At 39.8% G+C, this 20,036-nt stretch overlaps 1 protein-coding gene across 2 annotated transcripts in view; it reads right to left on the minus strand.

Annotated features, from left to right (window-relative positions):
* Positions 1 to 20,036, minus strand: part of LOC124544664 (leucine-zipper-like transcriptional regulator 1) — a 144,566-nt gene that overhangs the window by 17,603 nt on the left and 106,927 nt on the right. For both annotated transcript variants that reach the window (XM_047123283.1, XM_047123282.1), the window contains exons 12-13: positions 16,463 to 16,739; positions 14,849 to 15,027 (exon numbers count right to left, since the gene is read on the minus strand). In XM_047123283.1, the coding sequence (XP_046979239.1) occupies positions 14,849 to 15,027; positions 16,463 to 16,739 (456 nt within the window). The remainder of the gene's footprint in view (positions 1 to 14,848; positions 15,028 to 16,462; positions 16,740 to 20,036) is intronic.

The raw sequence follows: 20,036 nt of genomic DNA on the forward strand, positions 1-20,036 counted from the left end.
CTGCAATGAATTATTAACAACAAATTTTAGTGCACAATATTTGTATTCTAAAGCAGCAGTAATAATGCCTAGCTCGTTGAAAATATGGTAATGAATGGAGAACTACTGTCACTGTCCAAGCATATTCATAGTTTCTCTAAAGGATGAATCATCCTAGTCTGTATGAGGATTCTTTCCACAACATAAAATATAAGATTGATGAAATGTTAGCTGAAATCTAAAAGGCATGTTGGTGGTCACAGTTCACCAATGATACTAAGGTCACTTTAGACAGATCACAAATACATACAGGATAAGGATGCAGAAATAAATAAATTATAAATCTATAGATTGTGCAACAAACATGAAGTTTTTTGGGATGAATATTGATTGTTCATGAACACAGAATGAACACACACAGATACTAATAAGAAGAACAGCATCAGCAAGCTATGTTCTTAGGGTTCTGTTACCATGTTGTAACAGCCAGTGCCTTGTGGTGACATAATTTTCTTACATACACTCTGTTCTTAGCTATGGGATTCTTTTCTGGGGACCAAAGGTTCAAAACATGGATACAGTTTTCAAACTGCAGTAAAGGGCCATAACAATAATAGCTAAATATACTAGTAAGGGTTGACTTACTTAAAAAAACTGGGTATCCTTATTGCATCAAGTTAGTACTTCTACCAATCTGTTGTGCATATCAGGGAAAACATTCCTAAGTCTTTTACTAATAGTCCTATACATAATCATGGAACAAGAGCAAGTGTGAACTCACATTACCCCATCGAAAAACAAACCAAACATTCAAAACAGCATTTAATGTCAGGGAATAAAACTGTATAATAAATTCCCCAAGGAGATGAAAAAGACTACTAAAATACACCAGTTAAAAAGCCAGCTAAAACAAACTTCGTAAGTAATGCTTACTATACAATTAAAGACAACAAGTAGTTGTTAGTAACAAAATATAATATTACAGTACATAATCATAATAAAGCCTTATTCTCCTGAGCTCATCATCTCACTCATCCTGGGGGCAGGCCTACTTAGTTTTCCAGATACACTGAAGGGAGGACAAGGAGATGTATCATGGGGCATGGTAGCAAATTTATGGGACTGTGTTCAGTTTTCTGAACAACCTGGAGGGAGTGCAAGGGGTGTCACAGCATGTTCATGGACAAAGAGTGGATTTCTATAGTTTTTGTGCTGACAAACTATGTTTAATATTTTAAGTTATTTGATGTGAACTGTGTATGATCAAGAGAACATTGTACAGCAGTGACCAACAAAATTAATCACAGCAGTTGTTAAGACATCAATTTAAAATTCAAGAGAATTATGATTGCTTAGTTCGGCCATTCTGATTTAGATTTTCCTAGTATGGGATTAGGGGGCACAGTGTTAGAATGGTTTAAGTCCTTTCTAACCAACTGAAGACAAAGAGTGGTTATAACGTCAGAGAGAGGAACTTATACTTCAAAATGGAAAACTATTTCACATGGAGTACCCCAAGGTTCTGTCTTAGGACCCAATCTGTTTCTGTTTTACATAAATGATCTGCCACTTAATATTGGATGTCACTCAGTTTTATTTGCAGATGACCCATCTTTAATCACTGAAAGTAACAGTACTGATCAAATTCCACAAACTGTATTAAATACTTCAGAAAAATTAGATACCTGGTTTGATTTAGGCGGGTTAAAATTAAACATGGGAAAGACTCGGTTAATGCAGTTTAAAACAAAACAAGCAAAATTAAATTATATTCAGGTCAGTCACAGAAACCAGGATTTGCTGTGTGAAATTCCTAGGAATGCAACTAGATAAAAGTCTATCATGGGGATCCCATATACAGTACCTTGCAAATAAAATTAAACAACAGCCTAGAAATTGCAATGAGAATATTGCACAATGCTACCAGTATAGGCATAAGAAAAGTAGTATATCATAGCTACTCTGAGTCAATAATAAGGTATGGAATTGTTTTTTGGGGTAACTCAAACCATATGTGTCAAATACTAAAACTTCAGAAAATCATCATTAGAAATATGCACAATGTAGGGCGAAGAAAATCATGTCACCCACTCCTAAAAAATCGAAGTATATTAAGTGTTCCCTCACTATACATACATGAGCTGATTATCTTTGTACACAGTAACCCAGATTTATTTGTAGCAAATCATTTTCAACATGATTACAAAACCAGAAATCAGAATAGTGTTATGCTGCCCACCCACTGTTTGAAAATTTATGCTCAAACTCCACATTATATGGGCATGAAAATTTATAACAAAGTGAAATCAAGAGAATTGCTCAGCATAAATTTAGAAACACTGAAAAAAATCCTTATATGAGAAACTAGTGCAGAAATGTTACTATTCAGTAGAAGAATTCATGAATGACAACCTGAAAATTTGAGCAGGAGAGAGCACGTACTGAGGACTGTTAATCTTAAAAGTCTGTTACTTTTGAAGAAAAATTATTAATTGCTTAATTTCAGGCAAATCCCCAGAAGGTTCATTCGGCACGGTCATGAGTGATTAGGTGTCCTTCCCTTGTAAAAAAAAATGTTTCTTTACTTTATATGTATGGATATTTTGAGCTACCTATTTTCATATTGTATTCTGTCAAATGCTGTACAATCATGAGATGATACCGCAATAAATAAATAAATATCTGTCAGTTACCTTTTGGAAGTAACCATTCCAATATTCACCTTAATCATCTTAAGGAAACCACAGACAAGAATCTAAATCTTAATGGCTGCATCAGGATTTGAATCCAGTTTCTCCTGAATTAGAATCCAGTAACTTAAACACTGTGGCCTATCACAAGATAAAGGAACTGTCTGATGTAAAGAAATGCAACATGAAACACTGCGGACATGCGGCGAGCAGATGTTCTCTCCCTATATCCAGCCCAAAAGTCAGCTACTGAAATGAGTGTTTTAAGTTATGTGGTAATATCCACCTTCCAGTAGGAAGGCTAAAACAAGGGCAATATGCAGCATTTAGAATTAATTTTATAAAAATAGACAACACATGATATGAGCTCCTGTGATGCTAATTTCTAACTACTATTCTCATTGAACTTTTACTGTGTAAGTGACCAAATTTTTGAGACATTTGTTTCCTTACTATGAATTTCAAAAGAAAACATTAAGCAATTTAAGTGAAAACAATGATGACCATAGTTCTTCAGGCAAATGTATCACACCAAACAGTTTAGTGATGCAAGGGTACATCTTCAGTTTTGTGGCATTAATGAGGAATTATCTTTCAGATTTGATGTGTAACTAGATATGTCATCAACAAAAATAATCTACTTTTGAAAATATAAAATGATTGAATCAATAAAAAAATTACTCACCAACCAGCAGCAGGAGAATACACATATTAAAGTTAAAGAAATGTGCAAGCTTTTGGAGCCAGTGGCCCCTCCTCCTGGCAGAAAGGGAAGGGTGAGAGATGAACGAAAAGGACTGTTGATGTTTAGCAAATGGGAAGAATTACAGAAATGTCACTGAGAACTCCGAGTCAGGAGAGACTTACCAGATGGTATGAGAAAGAAGTCTCCCCCGACCTTGTGTTCTGAGCGACTTTTCTGTTACACTTTACATATCCTAAATCTTGACAGTCCTTTTCCCTCCTCCCGCTTCCTTCCCTTTCAATACTTCAGCCAGAAAGAAGAGCCACTGGCTCCAAAATCTTGCACATTTCTTTAACTTTTGTATATTTTCTTCTCCTGCTACTGCTTAGTGAGCGTATCTTTTATCTATACAATTACCTTATAGATATGTCACCAACAATTTATATCTAAAAACAAAGATGACGTGACTTACCAAACAAAAGCGCTGGCACATTGATAGACACACAGACAAACACAAACATACACACAAAATTCAAGCTTTCGCAACCAACAGTTGCTTTGTCAGGAAAGAGGGAAGGAGAGTGAAAGACGAAAGGATGTGGGTTTTAAGGGAGACGGTAAGGACTCATTCCAATCCCGGGAGCGGAAAGACTTACCTTAGGGGGGAAAAAGGACAGGTACACACACACACACACACACACACACACACACACACACACCCATCCGCACATACACAGACACAAGCAGACATTTGTAAAGGCAAAGAGTTTGGGCAGAGATGTCAGTCGAGGCTAAAGTACAGAGGCAAAGATGTTGTCGAATGACAGGGGAGGTATGAGCGGCGGCAACTTGAAATTAGCGGAGGTTGAGACCTGGTGGGTAACGAGAAGAGAGGATATACTAAAGGACAAGTTCCCATCTCCGGAGTTCTGACAGGTTGGTGTTAGTGGGAAGTATCCAGATAACCTGGGCGGTGTAACTCTGTGCCAAGATGTGCTGGCCGTGCACCAAGGCATGTTTAGCCACAGGGTGATCCTCATTACCAACAAACATTGTCTGCCTGTGTCCATTCATGCGAATGGACAGTTTGTTGCTGGTCATTCCCACATAGAAAGCTTCACAGTCTAGGCAGGTCAGTTGGCAAATCACGTGGGTGCTTTCACACGTGGTTCTGCCCTTGATCGTGTACACCTTACGGGTTACAGGACTGGAGTAGGTGGTGGTGGGAGGGTGCATGGGAAAGGTTTTACACCGAGGGCGGTTACAAGGGTAGGAGCCAGAGGGTAGGGAAGGTGGTTTGGGGATTTCATAGGGATGAACCAAGAGGTTACGAAGGTTAGGTGGATGGTGGAAAGACACTCTTGGTGGAGTGGGGAGGATTTCAGGAAAGATGGATCTCATTTCAGGGCAGGATTTGAGGAAGTCGTATCACTGCTGGAGAGCCACATTCAGAGTCTGATCCAGTCCCGGAAAGTATCCTGTCACAAGTGAGGCACTTTTGGGGTTCTTCTGTGGGAGGTTCTGGGTTTGAGGGGATGAGGAAGTCTCTCTGGTAATTTGCTTCTGTTACAGGTCGGGAAGGTAATTGCGGGATGCGAAAACTGTTTTCAGGTTGTTGGTGTAATGGTTTAGGGATTCCAGACTGGAGCAGATTCATTTGCCACGAAGACCTAGGTAGTAGGGAAGGGACCGTTTGATGTGGAATGGGTGGCAGCTGTCATCATGGAGGTACTGTTGCTTGTTGGTGGGTTTGGTGTGGAGGGACATGTGAAGCTGTGCCATTGGACAGATGGAGGTCAACGTCAATGAAAGTGGCATGCGATTTGGAGTAGGACCAGGTGAATCTGATGGAACCAAAGGAGTTGAGGTTGGAGAGGAAATTCTGGAGTTGTTCTTCACTGTGAGTCCAGATCATGAAGATGTCATCAATAAATCTTCCTCTAGGCGACCCATGGCTGTTCCCTTTAATTGTTGGTATGTCTGGCCTTCGAAAGTGAAGAAGTTGTGAGTCAGGATGAAGCTGGCTAAGGTAATGAGGAAAGAGGTTTTAGGTAGGGTGGCAGGTGATCGGCGTGAAAGGAAGTGCTCCATCGCAATGAGGCCCTGGACGTGCGGAATATTTGTGTATAAGGAAGTGGCATCAATGGTTACAAGGATGGTTTCCGGGGGTAACAGATTGGGTAAGGATTCCAGGTGTGCGAGAAAGTGGTTGGTGTCTCTGATGAAGGATGGGAGACTGCATGTAATGGGTTGAAGGTGTTGATCTACGTAGGCAGACATATGTTCTGTGGGGGCTTGGTAGCCAGCTACAATGGGGCGGCCGGGATGATTGGGTTTGTGAATTTTAGGAAGAAGGTAGAGTTGCGGAGTGTCGGTGGGGTCAGGAGGTTGATGGAGTCAGGTGAAAGGTTTTGTAGGGGGCCTAAGGTTCTGAGGATTCCTTGAAGCTCCGCCTGGACATCAGGAATGGGATTACCTTGGCAAACTTTGTACGTAGTGTTGTCTGAAAGCTGACGCAGACCCTCAGCCACATACTCTTGACGATCAAGTACCACGGTCGTGGAACCCATTTCCGCTGGACCCTACTTAAAACCTCTTTCCTCATTACCTTAGCCAGCTTCATCCTGTCCCACAACTTCTTCACTTTCGAAGGCCAGACATACCAACAATTAAAGGGAACAGCCATGGGTACCAGGATGGCCCCCTCGTACGCCAACCTATTTATGGGTCGCTTAGAGGAAGCCTTCTTGGTTACCCAGGCCTTCCAATCCAAAGTTTGGTACAGATTTATTGATGACATCTTCATGATCTGGACTCACAGTGAGGAAGAACTCCAGAATTTCCTCTCCAACCTCAACTCCTTTGGTTCCATCAGATTCACCTGGTCCTACTCCAAACCCCATGCCATTTTCCTTGACGTTGACCTCCATCTGTCCAATGGCACAGCTTCACACGTCTGTCCACATCAAACCCACCAACAAGCAACAGTACCTCCATTATGACAGCTGCCACCCATTCCACATCAAACGGTCCCTTCCCTACAGCCTAGGTCTTCGTGGCAAATGAATCTGCTCCAGTCTGGAATCCCTGAACCATTACACCAACAACCTGAAAACAGCTTTCGCATCCCGCAACTACCCTCCCGACCTGGTACAGAAGCAAATTACCAGAGAGACTTCCTCATCCCCTCAAACCCAGAACCTCCCACAGAAGAACCCCAAAAGTGCCCCACTTGTGACAGGATACTTTCCGGTACTGGATCAGACTCTGAATGTGGCTCTCCAGCAGGGATACGACTTCCTCAAATCCTGCCCTGAAATGAGATCCATCCTTCATGAAATCCTCCCCACTCCACCAAGAGTGTCTTTCCGCCGTCCACCTAACCTTCGTAACCTCTTGGTTCATCCCTATGAAATCCCCAAACCACCTTCCCTACCCTCTGGCTCCTACCCTTGTAACCGCCCTCGGTGTAAAACCTGTCCCATGCACCCTCCCACCACCACCTACTCCAGTCCTGTAACCCGGAAGGTGTACACGATCGAAGGCAGAGCCACGACTGACCTGCCTACACTGTGAAGCTTTCTATGAGGGAATGACCAGCAACAAACTGTCCATTCGCATGAATGGACACAGGCAGACAATGTTTGTTGGTAATGAGGATCACCCTGTGGCTAAATATGCCTTGGTGCAAGGCCAGCACATCTTGGCACAGTGTTACACAGCCCAGGTTATCTGGATACTTCCTACTAACACCAACCTGTCAGAACTCCGGAGATGTGAACTTACCCTTCAGTATATCCTCTCTTCTCGTTACCCACTAGGTCTCAACCTCCGCAAATTTGAAGTTGCCGCCGCTCATACCTCCCCTGTCATTCAACAATATCTTTGCCTCCGTACTTCCGCCTCGACTGACATCTCTGCCCAAACTCTTTGCCTTCACAAATGTCTGCTTGTGTGTGTGTGTGTGTGTGTGTGTGTGTGTGTGTGTGTGTGTGTGTGGGCGCGTGCGAGAGAGTGTATACCTGTCCTTTTTTCCCCCCCTAAGGTAAGTCTTTCCGCTCCCGGGATTGGAATGACTCCTTACCCTCTCCCTTAAAACCCACATCCTTTCGTCTTTCCCTCTCCTTCCCTCTTTCCTAATGAAGCAACCGTTGGTTGCGAAAGCTTGAATTTTGTGTGTATGTTTGTGTTTGTTTGTGTGTCTATCGACGTGCCAGCGCTTTTGTTTGGTAAATCACATTATCTTTGTTTTTAGAATAATTTTTTCCACGTGGAATGTTTCTCTCTGTTATATTCACCAACAATTTAATTACATATGATCAACATTAGGAGAAATGCCAAAAATATTTTTGCTTCTAAAGGGCTCTTAGCTCATGCTGATAGGTGTACTGCCTTTCTCTGTCTTGTCAGTGTCTCTTTTCTTGCAAAGTAGAAGAGTTACAGTTTTGCTCCAATTTCATGGTATTTTCTTCCTCCAATGACATTCTGGAAATAATTTCTTTAAGTTCATTTAGTATTACATTGTCTCCAGAGTAATCATTTATAATGGAACACCAATCATTCCCAGATGGCTTTGCTTTCATCACATCTTAAATTGCTTTATACACCTCTTCTGGCATTACTTCCACAATGGTGTCATTTTCATGAATAATTAACCTCTGTTTCTGATTCATCTTTTTAATGCTACAAACATAAAAAAAATCTGCAAATAGTTGTACAATGTCACCTCTATTCTTAGTTATAGTGCCATAACCATTAACAAAATGTGGAGGGATCACTTGTAAATCAAGAAAGGTTTAGAATTTTGATATCATGTGCAATTTCTTTAGCATCTATTAAAAAAATAGCTTGGTAAATAAGTGGGTACGTGTCAGACTACAAATTTAAATGTCCAGCTAAAAAATTCTTTCATTCAGTGCTATAATTTCTTTGTATCACTCAACACTTCTTTCACCTCTGGCGATGAAATGTGTTTTGCATTGCGGTTCGGAGTCCACATTCAACAGTGGGGCCTTCTACATCTATTAAATCTTTTGCAAGTAACAGAATGCCAAGGTGATATTAACTCCTAATAAGAATATATCTAGCTAAGCACTGTAGTCCTCGAACCAATCATTTGGTTACAAATGTCTTAATTTGCTTAAAAAATTATAAATTTTCATTTCTGTTCAATTTAGTCCTTATGAGGTCCACTTACTCTATGTGCTTTCCTCTGGAAATAATCTGTTAAGAACAAAAATGTTCCAGGGAAATTCTACAAATGATCTCTGTTCCAGAATAATAAAGGTAACACTTGCACACTAAGTTCATCCCAAAAATGTTCACCAGGAATATAGCCTGCAATTATGACTTTCCAATAAACCAACCCTACATTTTTTTAGTCATGATGTATAAGTAACAAACTTTGTGAACAGGAGCAAAGATCCAATTCTAAACTGTCATCACACTGGTGGAACTTGCTACTTTGTTAAAAGTTTTTATCAGAACCTACTTTCATTTTACCATTGGCGAGAACTAATAATACAAGTCCAAAATAAGAAAAACAAAAACATGCCCCAACACAATTTCCCTTATTTTACACGTCCAGGAATTAGATAATACAAAATAGTAAAAATGATGAAATTCTCACAGCCACTGATGTTCTTCCATTAGATGAACTGTAAGCTCCAGAAATTCACTGCTTTAATGGCCTTATCACTTCCTGCACATAGATCTTCTGTGGTGTAAGGATTGGGCAGGTTTCCACGGACCAGGAGATTATGTGGATCCTGCAGGTCACCACATTCACAGCACTGATCTTCAGTCATGAAGCCCCACTTCCTGAGGTTTGTCTTGCATCATGACACTCCTGTCTTCAACCGGTTTAGTATCTTCTGTGTCACTATGGCTGATGAAACCCCACAGCAGGTTCCTCTTTGATGTTCTCCCAACCATTCTGGTTTATGAATTTTGTCATGCCACTGTTCAGCAAGTTCCAAATGCTGATGAAATTTCTGATGATGTGCACATGAAGCTCCTCCTTGACCCCAACATATCCAAATGGACATTTATTTATTTATTCGTGTTCCGTGGATCCAGTATACAAAAAAATTGCAGTGTCTGGGATCCATTTTCTGATTTTGTTTTCATTTCTGTGACTTCCGCTTATGTCAGGTGGCACTATTGCCATAATCTGGTAAATTCTGGTGATGAGTTGGTCTAAGCAGACAGTCACAATGTGTCCAGTTTCATTCAACACCGAAACCATCTGCTTGAAATTTCGCCAGACTGGTGCTGCAGAGCATAGTGCCAGGGCAGATGTATGGAGCATATTTGGCTGTGAGCCCCATGTGGTGCCAGAAAGTTTACAGATGATAATGTTCCAGGCAGATATTTTTAGGTTTTTTCTGGATAATGATGTCTGAATGTGAGACTACAATCCAACTCTACTCCCAGGTATTTTGGAGTTTTGTAGTAGTTCTTGCTCTCTCCAGATAAATATCTGATTTCCTCCCAGTTTCTCAGGTCAAAGACACAGACCTGCATCTTCCCAGGATTTGGCTTTAGGCTGTCATAGGTACCACAATATATACAATAAATACCATTTGTTGGGTATTTTTGAATTCCACAACATATTCATCTAACTGCCATGTTACGTAATTTGACTTATTGCTCCACAAAACCTTCTTAAACTTTTAATATACCTGGCAATAGGCTAAATTCAACATATGAATTATCAGATACCATGCTTGTTTCAAAATGCCTAATTCTATTCAGTGGTGAAATCTGTGATATGCTTTTTTCTAACTAGTCATGCAATACATGTAGCCGGGATGGTTCCTTTCAAAGGGCATGGCCGACTTCCTTCCCCGTCCTTCCCTAATCCGATGAGACCGATGACCTCGCTGTCTGGTCTCCTTCCCCAAACCAACCAACCAACCAATACATGTAAATCATAGCAGTTACAACATTATCTTACTGTCAAGAGCGGTCTCCTCTTTACGGTTTTTTACATCATATGCAAACAAACATTTTTAATACCAAATGGTTGTCACCCTTATTCTTTCATTTTTTTTAATGAAATTAACTACAACAGACATGAACAGGTTATAACTAAATTAATTAACACAGTTCATTTTTTATATTTTTTGTTTAACACAAGCTGTAATGTATATAATTATTCAAAATATTCAAAGTTTGTCCGAACAGATATTATTAATCATCATCATCATCATCATCATCATCTCCTGTTTATTTTTCCAACTGAAAAATAATATGTAGATTCCCTGTTAATAATAATAAAATTATTTATTTATTTACAGCATGGTTTTTGACACACTGAAAAAAAGGAGTTTAGAGTTTAATATTTACGATACAAAATCTTAGTAACAAACATCTAGAGCATTTATGTAATCTATCGACATTGGAGTTGCAAACAGGAAATCTCCTGGTCTACGATCATATGATCGTGTCGGGCATTCTTCTGTGATGTGTCTGATGGTCTTTGATTCTCTACAGTCACAAAATGGAGCTGGTTGCCTATCTCATTAGTGTAAAAAACATGCAACTTCCACATTTGATTATCATTCATTTTAGTACTGACCATGTTTTGCATGGGAAGTCAAATACCAGTGGTTTTTGGGTCACACATGGCACATTATTTTGTTTTCCAGTCCATTCAGTAGTGTAGATCTCATCTTCCTTTATAAACCTTGCTGTTATTGTTGGTAGCTGTCTAGTGCAGAGACAGTCATGGTTTGCATCATTGACATCTTAATGGACTGGTATACATGAGCTTTTTGTAGTCATTCATATGACATAGCTGTAGGGAGGGAATGTGGCTCAGTACTGGCATCCATTCTGCAGGCATTGATTTGATAATTGCCAGCAATCATTCTCATGGGATTATGTAGATGGGCCTCTACCTCTTGTGCACATGGGCTGTTTAGCCAAACTGGGACACAATATTCAGTGGTTGAGAAGACAAGACCCACAACAGAAGAACGTAGGATGAATGTTCATGCTCCCCAGGTTGTACCACATAGCTTTTGAATGACAATTTTTCTTGATTTCAATTTTTTAGCTGTTTTTGTTAGATGCACTCTGAAAGATAGAGTTTTATCAAGGGTTAACCCCCCCCCTCCTCCCCCCCCCCCCAGGTGCTTTGATGTTTTATTATGAGTGAGGGTGTGTTTTCAAACTGTATGTCGAGTTTTCTTTTGGCATGTCTATTTTTTAGGTGGAAATAGGAACCCTCTGTTTTGGTGATGTTTGGCTGGAGTCTCTGTTTGCTAAAGAAGTTTCCCCACAGCAACTACATTTTCCATTAGGATTTCTTCTGATTGTTCAATTGAGTTACACCTTGTCATAAGTAACCAATCATCGATATAGTCAAACTTCCTTTATTTTGTTTTTGGTATGTCTGCAGGGTACCAGCTGAAAAAGTGGAGCAATGATTGAGCCTTGTGGCAGACCAGTTTTTAATTTTCTTGGGGAGCTGACATTGGATCCCATAACTACTTGGAGCAGTTGGTCATTAAGCATAGTGTCGATTATGTGAACGATTGGTTTGCATGGAATTACATGAAGAAGCTTGTATATTTTGCCTTCTCTCCACATTTTATTATACACTGCTGATAATGAATGCAGCTGTGGTTTTAAGTTTTCTTTAAAGTCCTGCCTAAAATTAGGTAGTGAGTGGCAGAACTTAATCGGTGCAGCTCTGTTTTGGCTAGTAGCCTGCTTGTTCAATTGAGATTGCTTCAAGTAATGTTGTACTTATTTTATTATGGATCAGCCATTTTAGTAATGGGGTGGGTCACAGATAGCACAGGTAAAGGCCTGTAGCTATTGGGGCTACCAGCTGGCTTGCAGGATTTTAATGTAGCGGTTTTCTTAGAGATCTTGTGGTATTTTTCTGGTTAGCATAATATCTGAAGAAATAAGCCATCCATACTTTTCTGTATTTGCCACAGTTTATTATAAATTCAAGGTGGATACTGTCAAACCTTGGAGCTTTTCCTGGCTCAAAATATTTTAGCACTCTTGAGACTGCATCACAAGTGAAAGGGTGGGATTGTTCGAATTCTGTGGCTATGGCTTTCAGAGTTCTGAGTTCTCATTTCATTTTAATGTAGCGGTTATCTTAGAGATATTCTGGTGTTCTGGATGTTGCCACTAGATGAGAAGCAATGTCATTGGGAGTGATTGTTGTCTTATTCCTTTGTGTGGGAGTCGTGATTCCTAGTTTCCTGACTAACTTCCATGCTTGTCTACACAATGTCAGAAAATTCAGGCTTTCTACTGTTTCCTCCCACTTTTGGCATCTCGCTGCATCTACCCTGTGTAGTAGTTCATCTTCTATTTCTGGATCACTTTCGAGAAGTTTTGGTACAATTCCTCACAGTTTTAGGACCAGCTAGGGATTTATTGTTATCAGTAATCTCTTGGTATAAACTTTTCGGCAGTCCTCATTGTGGTGCCGACAAATCTTTATAGTTGCTGGGGATGTCCAATCTGAGTGTTTGTCTAGTTCTGTAAGGAAGGTGACTATCCTTACATTCCACCTTGCGAAATGGATAGACGTGATTACAGGAATTTGCATTACTCCTCCTATCATTATTGGTCAGTCAGTGTTGGCTATATGGGAAATTGAGGACTTTTCATGAGAGTGCTAGGGTTTGGTCATTATTGTCTGCTGAAATGAAACATAGGTCAGGGTTGTACTTCTGTCTCCCTGCTGCTGAATTTAAAATGGGGCAGCCTTTACCATCAAACGCAAGCGCAGGTGTTCATCTTCCATCCTTGTGTTCCCGTTACCATTGTCGTCTCTGTATTTCCATTGCTCGTGGTGGCTAATATATTATGCTAGGGCAAGGCCATGTGCAGATAACTTGGACTGGTAAGGTTGTGGCTGGTTATATGCATTGGGGTGGGGGGTGTAAGGGGGGTAATATATATATATATATATAATGGAAGGAAACATTCCACGTGGGAAAAATTATATATAAAAACAAAGATGAGGTGACTTACCGAACAAAAGCGCTGGCAGGTCGATAGATACACAAACAAACACAAACATACACACAAAATTCAAGCTTTCGCAACAAACTGTTGCCTCATCAGGAAAGAGGGAAGGAGAGGGGAAGACGAAAGGAAGTGGGTTTTAAGGGAGAGGGTAAGGAGTCATTCCAATCCCGGGAGCGGAAAGACTTACCTTAGGGGGAAAAAAGGACAGGTATACACTAGCACACACGCACATATCCATCCACCACTTCCTTTCGTCTTCCCCTCTCCTTCCCTCTTTCCTGATGAGGCAACAGTTTGTTGCGAAAGCTTGAATTTTGTGTGTATGTTTGTGTATCTATCGACCTGCCAGCGCTTTTGTTCGGTAAGTCACCTCATCTTTCTTTTTATATATATATATATATATATATATATATATATATATATATATATAAAGACGAAAGGATGTGGGTTTTAAGGGAGAGGGTAAGGAGTCATTCCAATCCCGGGAGTGGAAAGACTTACCTTAGGAGGAAAAAAGGACAGGTATACACTCGCACACACACCCATATCCAACCGCACATACACAGACACAAGCAGACATTTGTAAAGGCAAAGAGTTTGGGCAGAGATGTCAGTCGAGGCAGAAGTACAGAGGCAAAGATAATGTTGAATGACAGGGGAGGTATGAGCGGCGGCAACTTGAAATTAGCGGAGGTTGAGGCCTGGCGGATAACGAGAAGAGAGGATATACTGAAGGGCAAGTTCCCATCTCCGGAGTTCTGACAGGTTGGTGTTAGTGGGAAGTATCCAGATAACCCGGACGGTGTAACACTGTGCCAAGATATGCTGGCCGTGCACCAAGGCATGTTTAGCCACAGGGTGATCCTCATTACCAACAAACACTGTCTGCCTGTGTCCATTCATGCGAATGGACAGTTTGTTGCTGGTCATTCCCACATAGAAAGCTTCACAGTGTAGGCAGGTCAGTTGGTAAATCAGGTGGGTGCTTTCACATGTGGCTCTGCCTTTGATCGTGTACACCTTCCAGCTTACAGGACTGGAGTAGGTGATGGTGGGAGGGTGCATGGGACAGGTTTTACACCGGGGGCGGTTACAAGGGTCATGAAATCCTCCCCACTCCACCAAGAGTGTCTTTCCGCCGTCCACCTAACCTTCGTAACCTATTAGTTCATCCCTATGAAATCCTCAAACCACCTTCCCTACCCTCTGGCTCCTACCCTTGTAACCGCTTTTCTTACAAGTATTACTAAGTATGACCAAAGATGCAAGTGCTGTGAGCGAAAAACACAAAATTGTCACTAATGAGCCATTGGATTTGCCTCTGTCTCACTACCTCTCTTACAACAGAATATTCTCACATGATGCACTGAATTATTGAGGTACTTCATTTTGATGTTCACAAGCAATTGCTTTGAACTCCATTATGTGGAAAATGCTATTAAATAACAATCTGGTGCCTCAAACTTGAAGTTTTATCGATATTTACCTGTACAACATTGTCTTCAGGCATAAATGAACGGAACATAGCTTCAAAGTAACTGCAGCGAGCAGCAAGCACAGCTTTGTGAACAGGTATGGGTAATCCATCTAACATGAGAATGATGTCGCAGAACTCTCTGCCACCTGTTTTCAGAAACATCTCCATATCCTGTTCTAGTGTAGTACCTGTGTGGAAAATTATCAAAAAGAAAGCACACATACTCTTAGTCCTTGACACAAAAAATAAAATAGAAATTAAACATGTTCCACATTGCAATGAAATATTTTAAATTACATGACAACTGTGAAGACATTTTTAACCAAAAGAAGCAGCTTTTCTGAGTTAAGTACATCACACAAGAAAGATTACAATGTAAGAGAACCTTGACATTTTCATCAGCATGAATTACTTTTAATAGTGTCTCAAACAATGGAATCTCCACGCTGGAATATCAACAATATTAGTAAAAATAGATTACTACACACCATAAAGATGACCCATTGACCTGCAGACAGAAACAATGAAAAGGTAGATTACTACACACCATAAAGATGACCCATTGACCTGCAGACAGAAACAATGAAAAGGCATTATAGCTTTTGGCCAAATCCTTCATCAGCAAAGAGACACACACACACACACACACACACACACACACACACACACACAAAGGAAGCACCCATGACCACTACCACCAGCAGCTCTAACTGAATGCAACAGCCACTTGAAAAGTAATGTGGAGTGGGGCGGGGCGGGGAAGGAGGAGGGACAGCAGGGTGCAGGATGGGGTATAGAAAAGCAGTGTCTGGTGGTGTGTAGATGGACTAGAGACTGCCAGGCGCAGTATTGGGAGACGGAGTGTGGGGAAGAAACACATTCTATACTGCTGAAATTATCCCAGCTTCAACCTACAGCAACCTACCATACACACACCCTCCACCAGAAAGATTCCACCCCATCGTCCTATCACCTCCTCCCTTTCCACATTCCCTCACTCTCTGTGTATCGCCCACTGCCAATGTATCCGCCTGTCCTTTCCCCATTTTCTGCTCCCCTCCTTTTCCCCTACATCCCACTTCTAAACCATGTGCCTGACAGTCTCTAGTTCCCGTGCGCCCACCACACAGTGCATTTCTTTCCACCCACCCATACCCTGCTATCCCTGCCCTTTCCTGAGCCAATCCATACTTCTATTCATGTGACAGCTGCATTCCGTAGCGGTCATATGTTTGTGAGGTGTGCTTGGTTTGCGTGCATGTGTGTGTGTGTGTGTGTGTGTGTGTGTGTGTGTGTGTGTGTGTGTGTGAGAGAGAGAGAGAGAGAGAGAGAGAGAGAGAGAGAGAGAATGCGCATTCTTTGCTGAAGAATGCCTAGGTCAAAAGCTATAATGTGTAACAGTCTTTTTGTTGTGCTTGTCTGCAACTTAATGGGTCATCTTTATGGTGAGTAGCAATTTATTATTATTTTCTTAACAGTATCTAATTGTTTGTCTTTTCACTGATATACTAACATTATATACAAAAACCAATGATTACAAAAATACAAAATATGTGGTAAAAATTTATTTTTAAAGTAAACTCATCAAACTACATTTCTCAAAAAACAATGATAAATACTGACCTGAATTATCAAAAGGCTGGTCAAGCTGTGGTCTCGATTGTGGCATTTGTCTTCGGCGTATGATTTCAACCATGAGAGATTTGTCTAAATTCTCAAATTCTTTGCTCATCACAATCTGATTGTAATTGCTCTCCTTCACTACAAATTTGAGGCAGAATTCTTTTATGAAGTATAGCTTCAGAGCAGATGCATTATGAAGAGCTTCAAGAACATTCCGATGATTGATAGTCGCTTCCAGGTACTGCACACAGAGCTGCTCAAGTCTACGCATATGAAACTACGAAAAATTAAAAAAATTATTAAGGCACTAATATTGTAGATAAGGAGAAAAGTGAAAATAACAACTACTTAAAAAAATAAATAAAAAATAGAGCAACACGTATTATGATCCATGGGAAAAGTGAAAATAAAGTACAAACTAAATAAATAAAGAGGTGGTCATATGAAAAGTAAACAAAAAAATCGATGTTACAACATTCTGAATATCAGAAATCTTGAATGAACAGAAATTAAGAAAGAAAAATAATCATCCTAGACATCATAAACTTTTGTCGCATGGTTTTAATCAATAAAATATGTTTTTTGAAGCATAGCTTCCTAGAAATATAGCAGACCACACCAAATTTACCTCAACTGATTGTGGAATAAGGGGAGAATACTAGAACATTCCAGTATATGCAATGAAAATGTACAGAAAGAATTTAAGCTTCTCATTGCAGGGAAATTTTGAACCCCTCCCCAAAAATGAAGAGCAAGTCGAAACTTCAGATTCAATCTGACTCTGAACACAATGTCAGAAAGAAGTAATATTAGGCTTTACCATCTTGATTATGAGATTATTAGTAATAGAGCACAAAGGTGAAGTAGGGCAAGGAAACTTATCATGTACTTTCAAAGGAACCATAATAGCAACTGCCTTATGGGATTTCTGGAACCTATGTAAAAACCTAAATTATTGCCATATTGGGATCTGAACTGTCACGCTTCCAAACACAATGAAGTACCTTATCACCTGATGCAATTACAATGTCTTAGAAAAATGAACTGTGCACATTTACAAATATACTAGGGCTTTAATTGAACAGGTTTACTGTGTAATGCCGGGGATAGTAACACACTGGATGTTGTCTAATGAATTAAAATTGTCACCGCCTTCAACATATCTTAATCAAATAACAAATTATTTAAAGCTGATAAACAATAAAACAGAATGTCACCAGATGAAGACGTAAAGGAAAGAGACTGCTCAGGATGAGTATAAGAAAGATTAAGATGCCTTACTTGATTGACGTTAAAAGTAACTGTGCTTTATTTGATACAAAATCGGCATTATGACATTTAAAAAAACTCCAAAACATTCTTGATTAAAATTAATCCTACTGACATTATTATTATTATTATTATTATTATTATTATTACTATTACTGATAAAAGAGAAGGAACAAAAAATACAAGCAAGCAGCAAAGCGGAATAACTGTTTCAGATCAGAGAACAGAAAAATCTGGCCATTAAGATAGCTTCTGGAATGGTTTTACTTCCTTAGCAATTCTCTTTTGAATGAACTTCTATTTAACAAAAATAAATACATTTCTATTTTTTGAAAATACCTTCATTGCTTAATGCTTTATAAGGAACAGTTTCCTGTATCTCGAACAGTCCACAGGTGTACAGCCAGTCCACAGTGTCCTACGGTGCCCGTTGGACGCTATGGACCGGCAGTACACCTGTGGACTGTTCGAGCAAGAAATACGCCAGGAGAAACTGAAGAATCATAGTTTCCTATTTCATAATTTTATCATTTTCTTTCCACCTTTCATCATTTGGGGATAGCATCCCCTAACTAATATTTGTACTGTGGAAATTATTGCACCCTAAAGTAAAAATAAAGATAAGATAATGTCCAATGACACTCATATGATCTGAAGGTTTGATTACAAGGACACCCGTAATTTTTGAAAAATATCCAATACTAAGTTTCAACCTACCTGTTCAGGTACCAGTATACAGACCACCTGCAATTAGAAGTCTGTTTTAAAGAATGGCCTCCTTACCTAATCACAATTTTACACTTTTTCATGCAGGAAAACATCTGGTAGTATAATTCAACATGTAATCTGCAAGTATCACATAGACTATTCTTAAATGAAACACTGATATCTTACAAGGAAATGTCTGCTGTTTCACACATGTATCTAACTTGTGACAAGGACTTTACAAGTTGAGATGAAAATGGAGAACACTGTAATACAAATGCTCCTTCCCTTTCCATTTTGTTACTGTTGTATAAAATATGTTCTCATCTGAAAGCTCATAAATATTTCATGATATGTATTACTCTAAAGACTCAGGAAACTGTTTTACATGCCTGAAGAGCAAAATGGGGCAATACACAACAAAGTAGATCATCTTTGTTGCGTATTACACTCCACATTACATTAGACATACATGTTTAATTATAATAAAGAGAGAGTCAAAAAGAAAGAACAGATTTCAATTGTTAATTATAGAAAAACTGTGAAAGACAGAAATACATTGTGGATGTCACTGAGTAGAGGAAGGTTCAGAGTTTTACGTTTGCACAGACACTACACCATGCACTCGACATGAGCACCACGGATTGCTCAAGCAACATCAAAACAGACATCCACTTCATTCCACACATGACTAAGCCGGTCCTTTCTGAATCAACAGATTCAAAAATTTGATTTCTCAAAATCATAAAGATCTCAAAATTAAGCATGGACTTCAATGCGAGATGTTATAGTAGTCTCACAATGAAACTTTTGTCTCGAAACCTGGCAGAAAATCCAAAGAACTTCTGGTCATATGTGAAGTATGTTAGCAGCAAGACACAATCAATGCCTTCTCTGTGCAGTAGCAATAGAGATAGTATCAAAGACAGTGCTGCCAAAGCAGAGTTACTAAACACAGCCTTCCACAATTCCTTAACCAAAGAAGACAAAGTAATGCAAATCAAAAGCAGCTGCCATCATGAGTCACATAGAAGTAAATATCCTCGGAGTAGTGAAGCAACTTAAATCACTTAACAAAAGCAACTCTTCTGTTCCAGATTGTATACCAGTTAGGCTCCTTTCAGAGTATGTTGATACAATAGCTCCATACTCAACACTCTTATACAACCATTTGCTCAACGAAAGATCTGAATCCAAAGAATGGAAAGTTGAACAGGTCACACCAATATTCAAGAAAGGTGGTAGGAGTAATCCACTAAATTACAGGCGCATATTGTTAACGTCAATAAACAGGGGATTTTGGAACATATGTTGTGTTCGAACATTATGAATTACCTCGAAGAAAATAGTCTATTGGCACACAGCCAACATGGATTTAGAAAACATCGATCTTGTGAAACACAACTAGCTCTTTACTTGCCTGAAGTGTTGAGTGCTATTAACAAGGGATTTCAAATTGATTCCATATTTCTGGATTTCCAGAAGGCTTTCAACACTGCAACACACAAGCAGCTTGTAGTGAAAATGCATGCTTATGGAATATCATCTCAGTTATGTGACTGGATTCGTGATTTCCTGCCAGAGGGGCCATAGTTTGTAG

Source organism: Schistocerca americana, chromosome 8 (genome assembly GCF_021461395.2).
Source record: "Schistocerca americana isolate TAMUIC-IGC-003095 chromosome 8, iqSchAmer2.1, whole genome shotgun sequence".
In the NCBI taxonomy this organism is placed as follows: domain Eukaryota; kingdom Metazoa; phylum Arthropoda; class Insecta; order Orthoptera; family Acrididae; genus Schistocerca; species Schistocerca americana.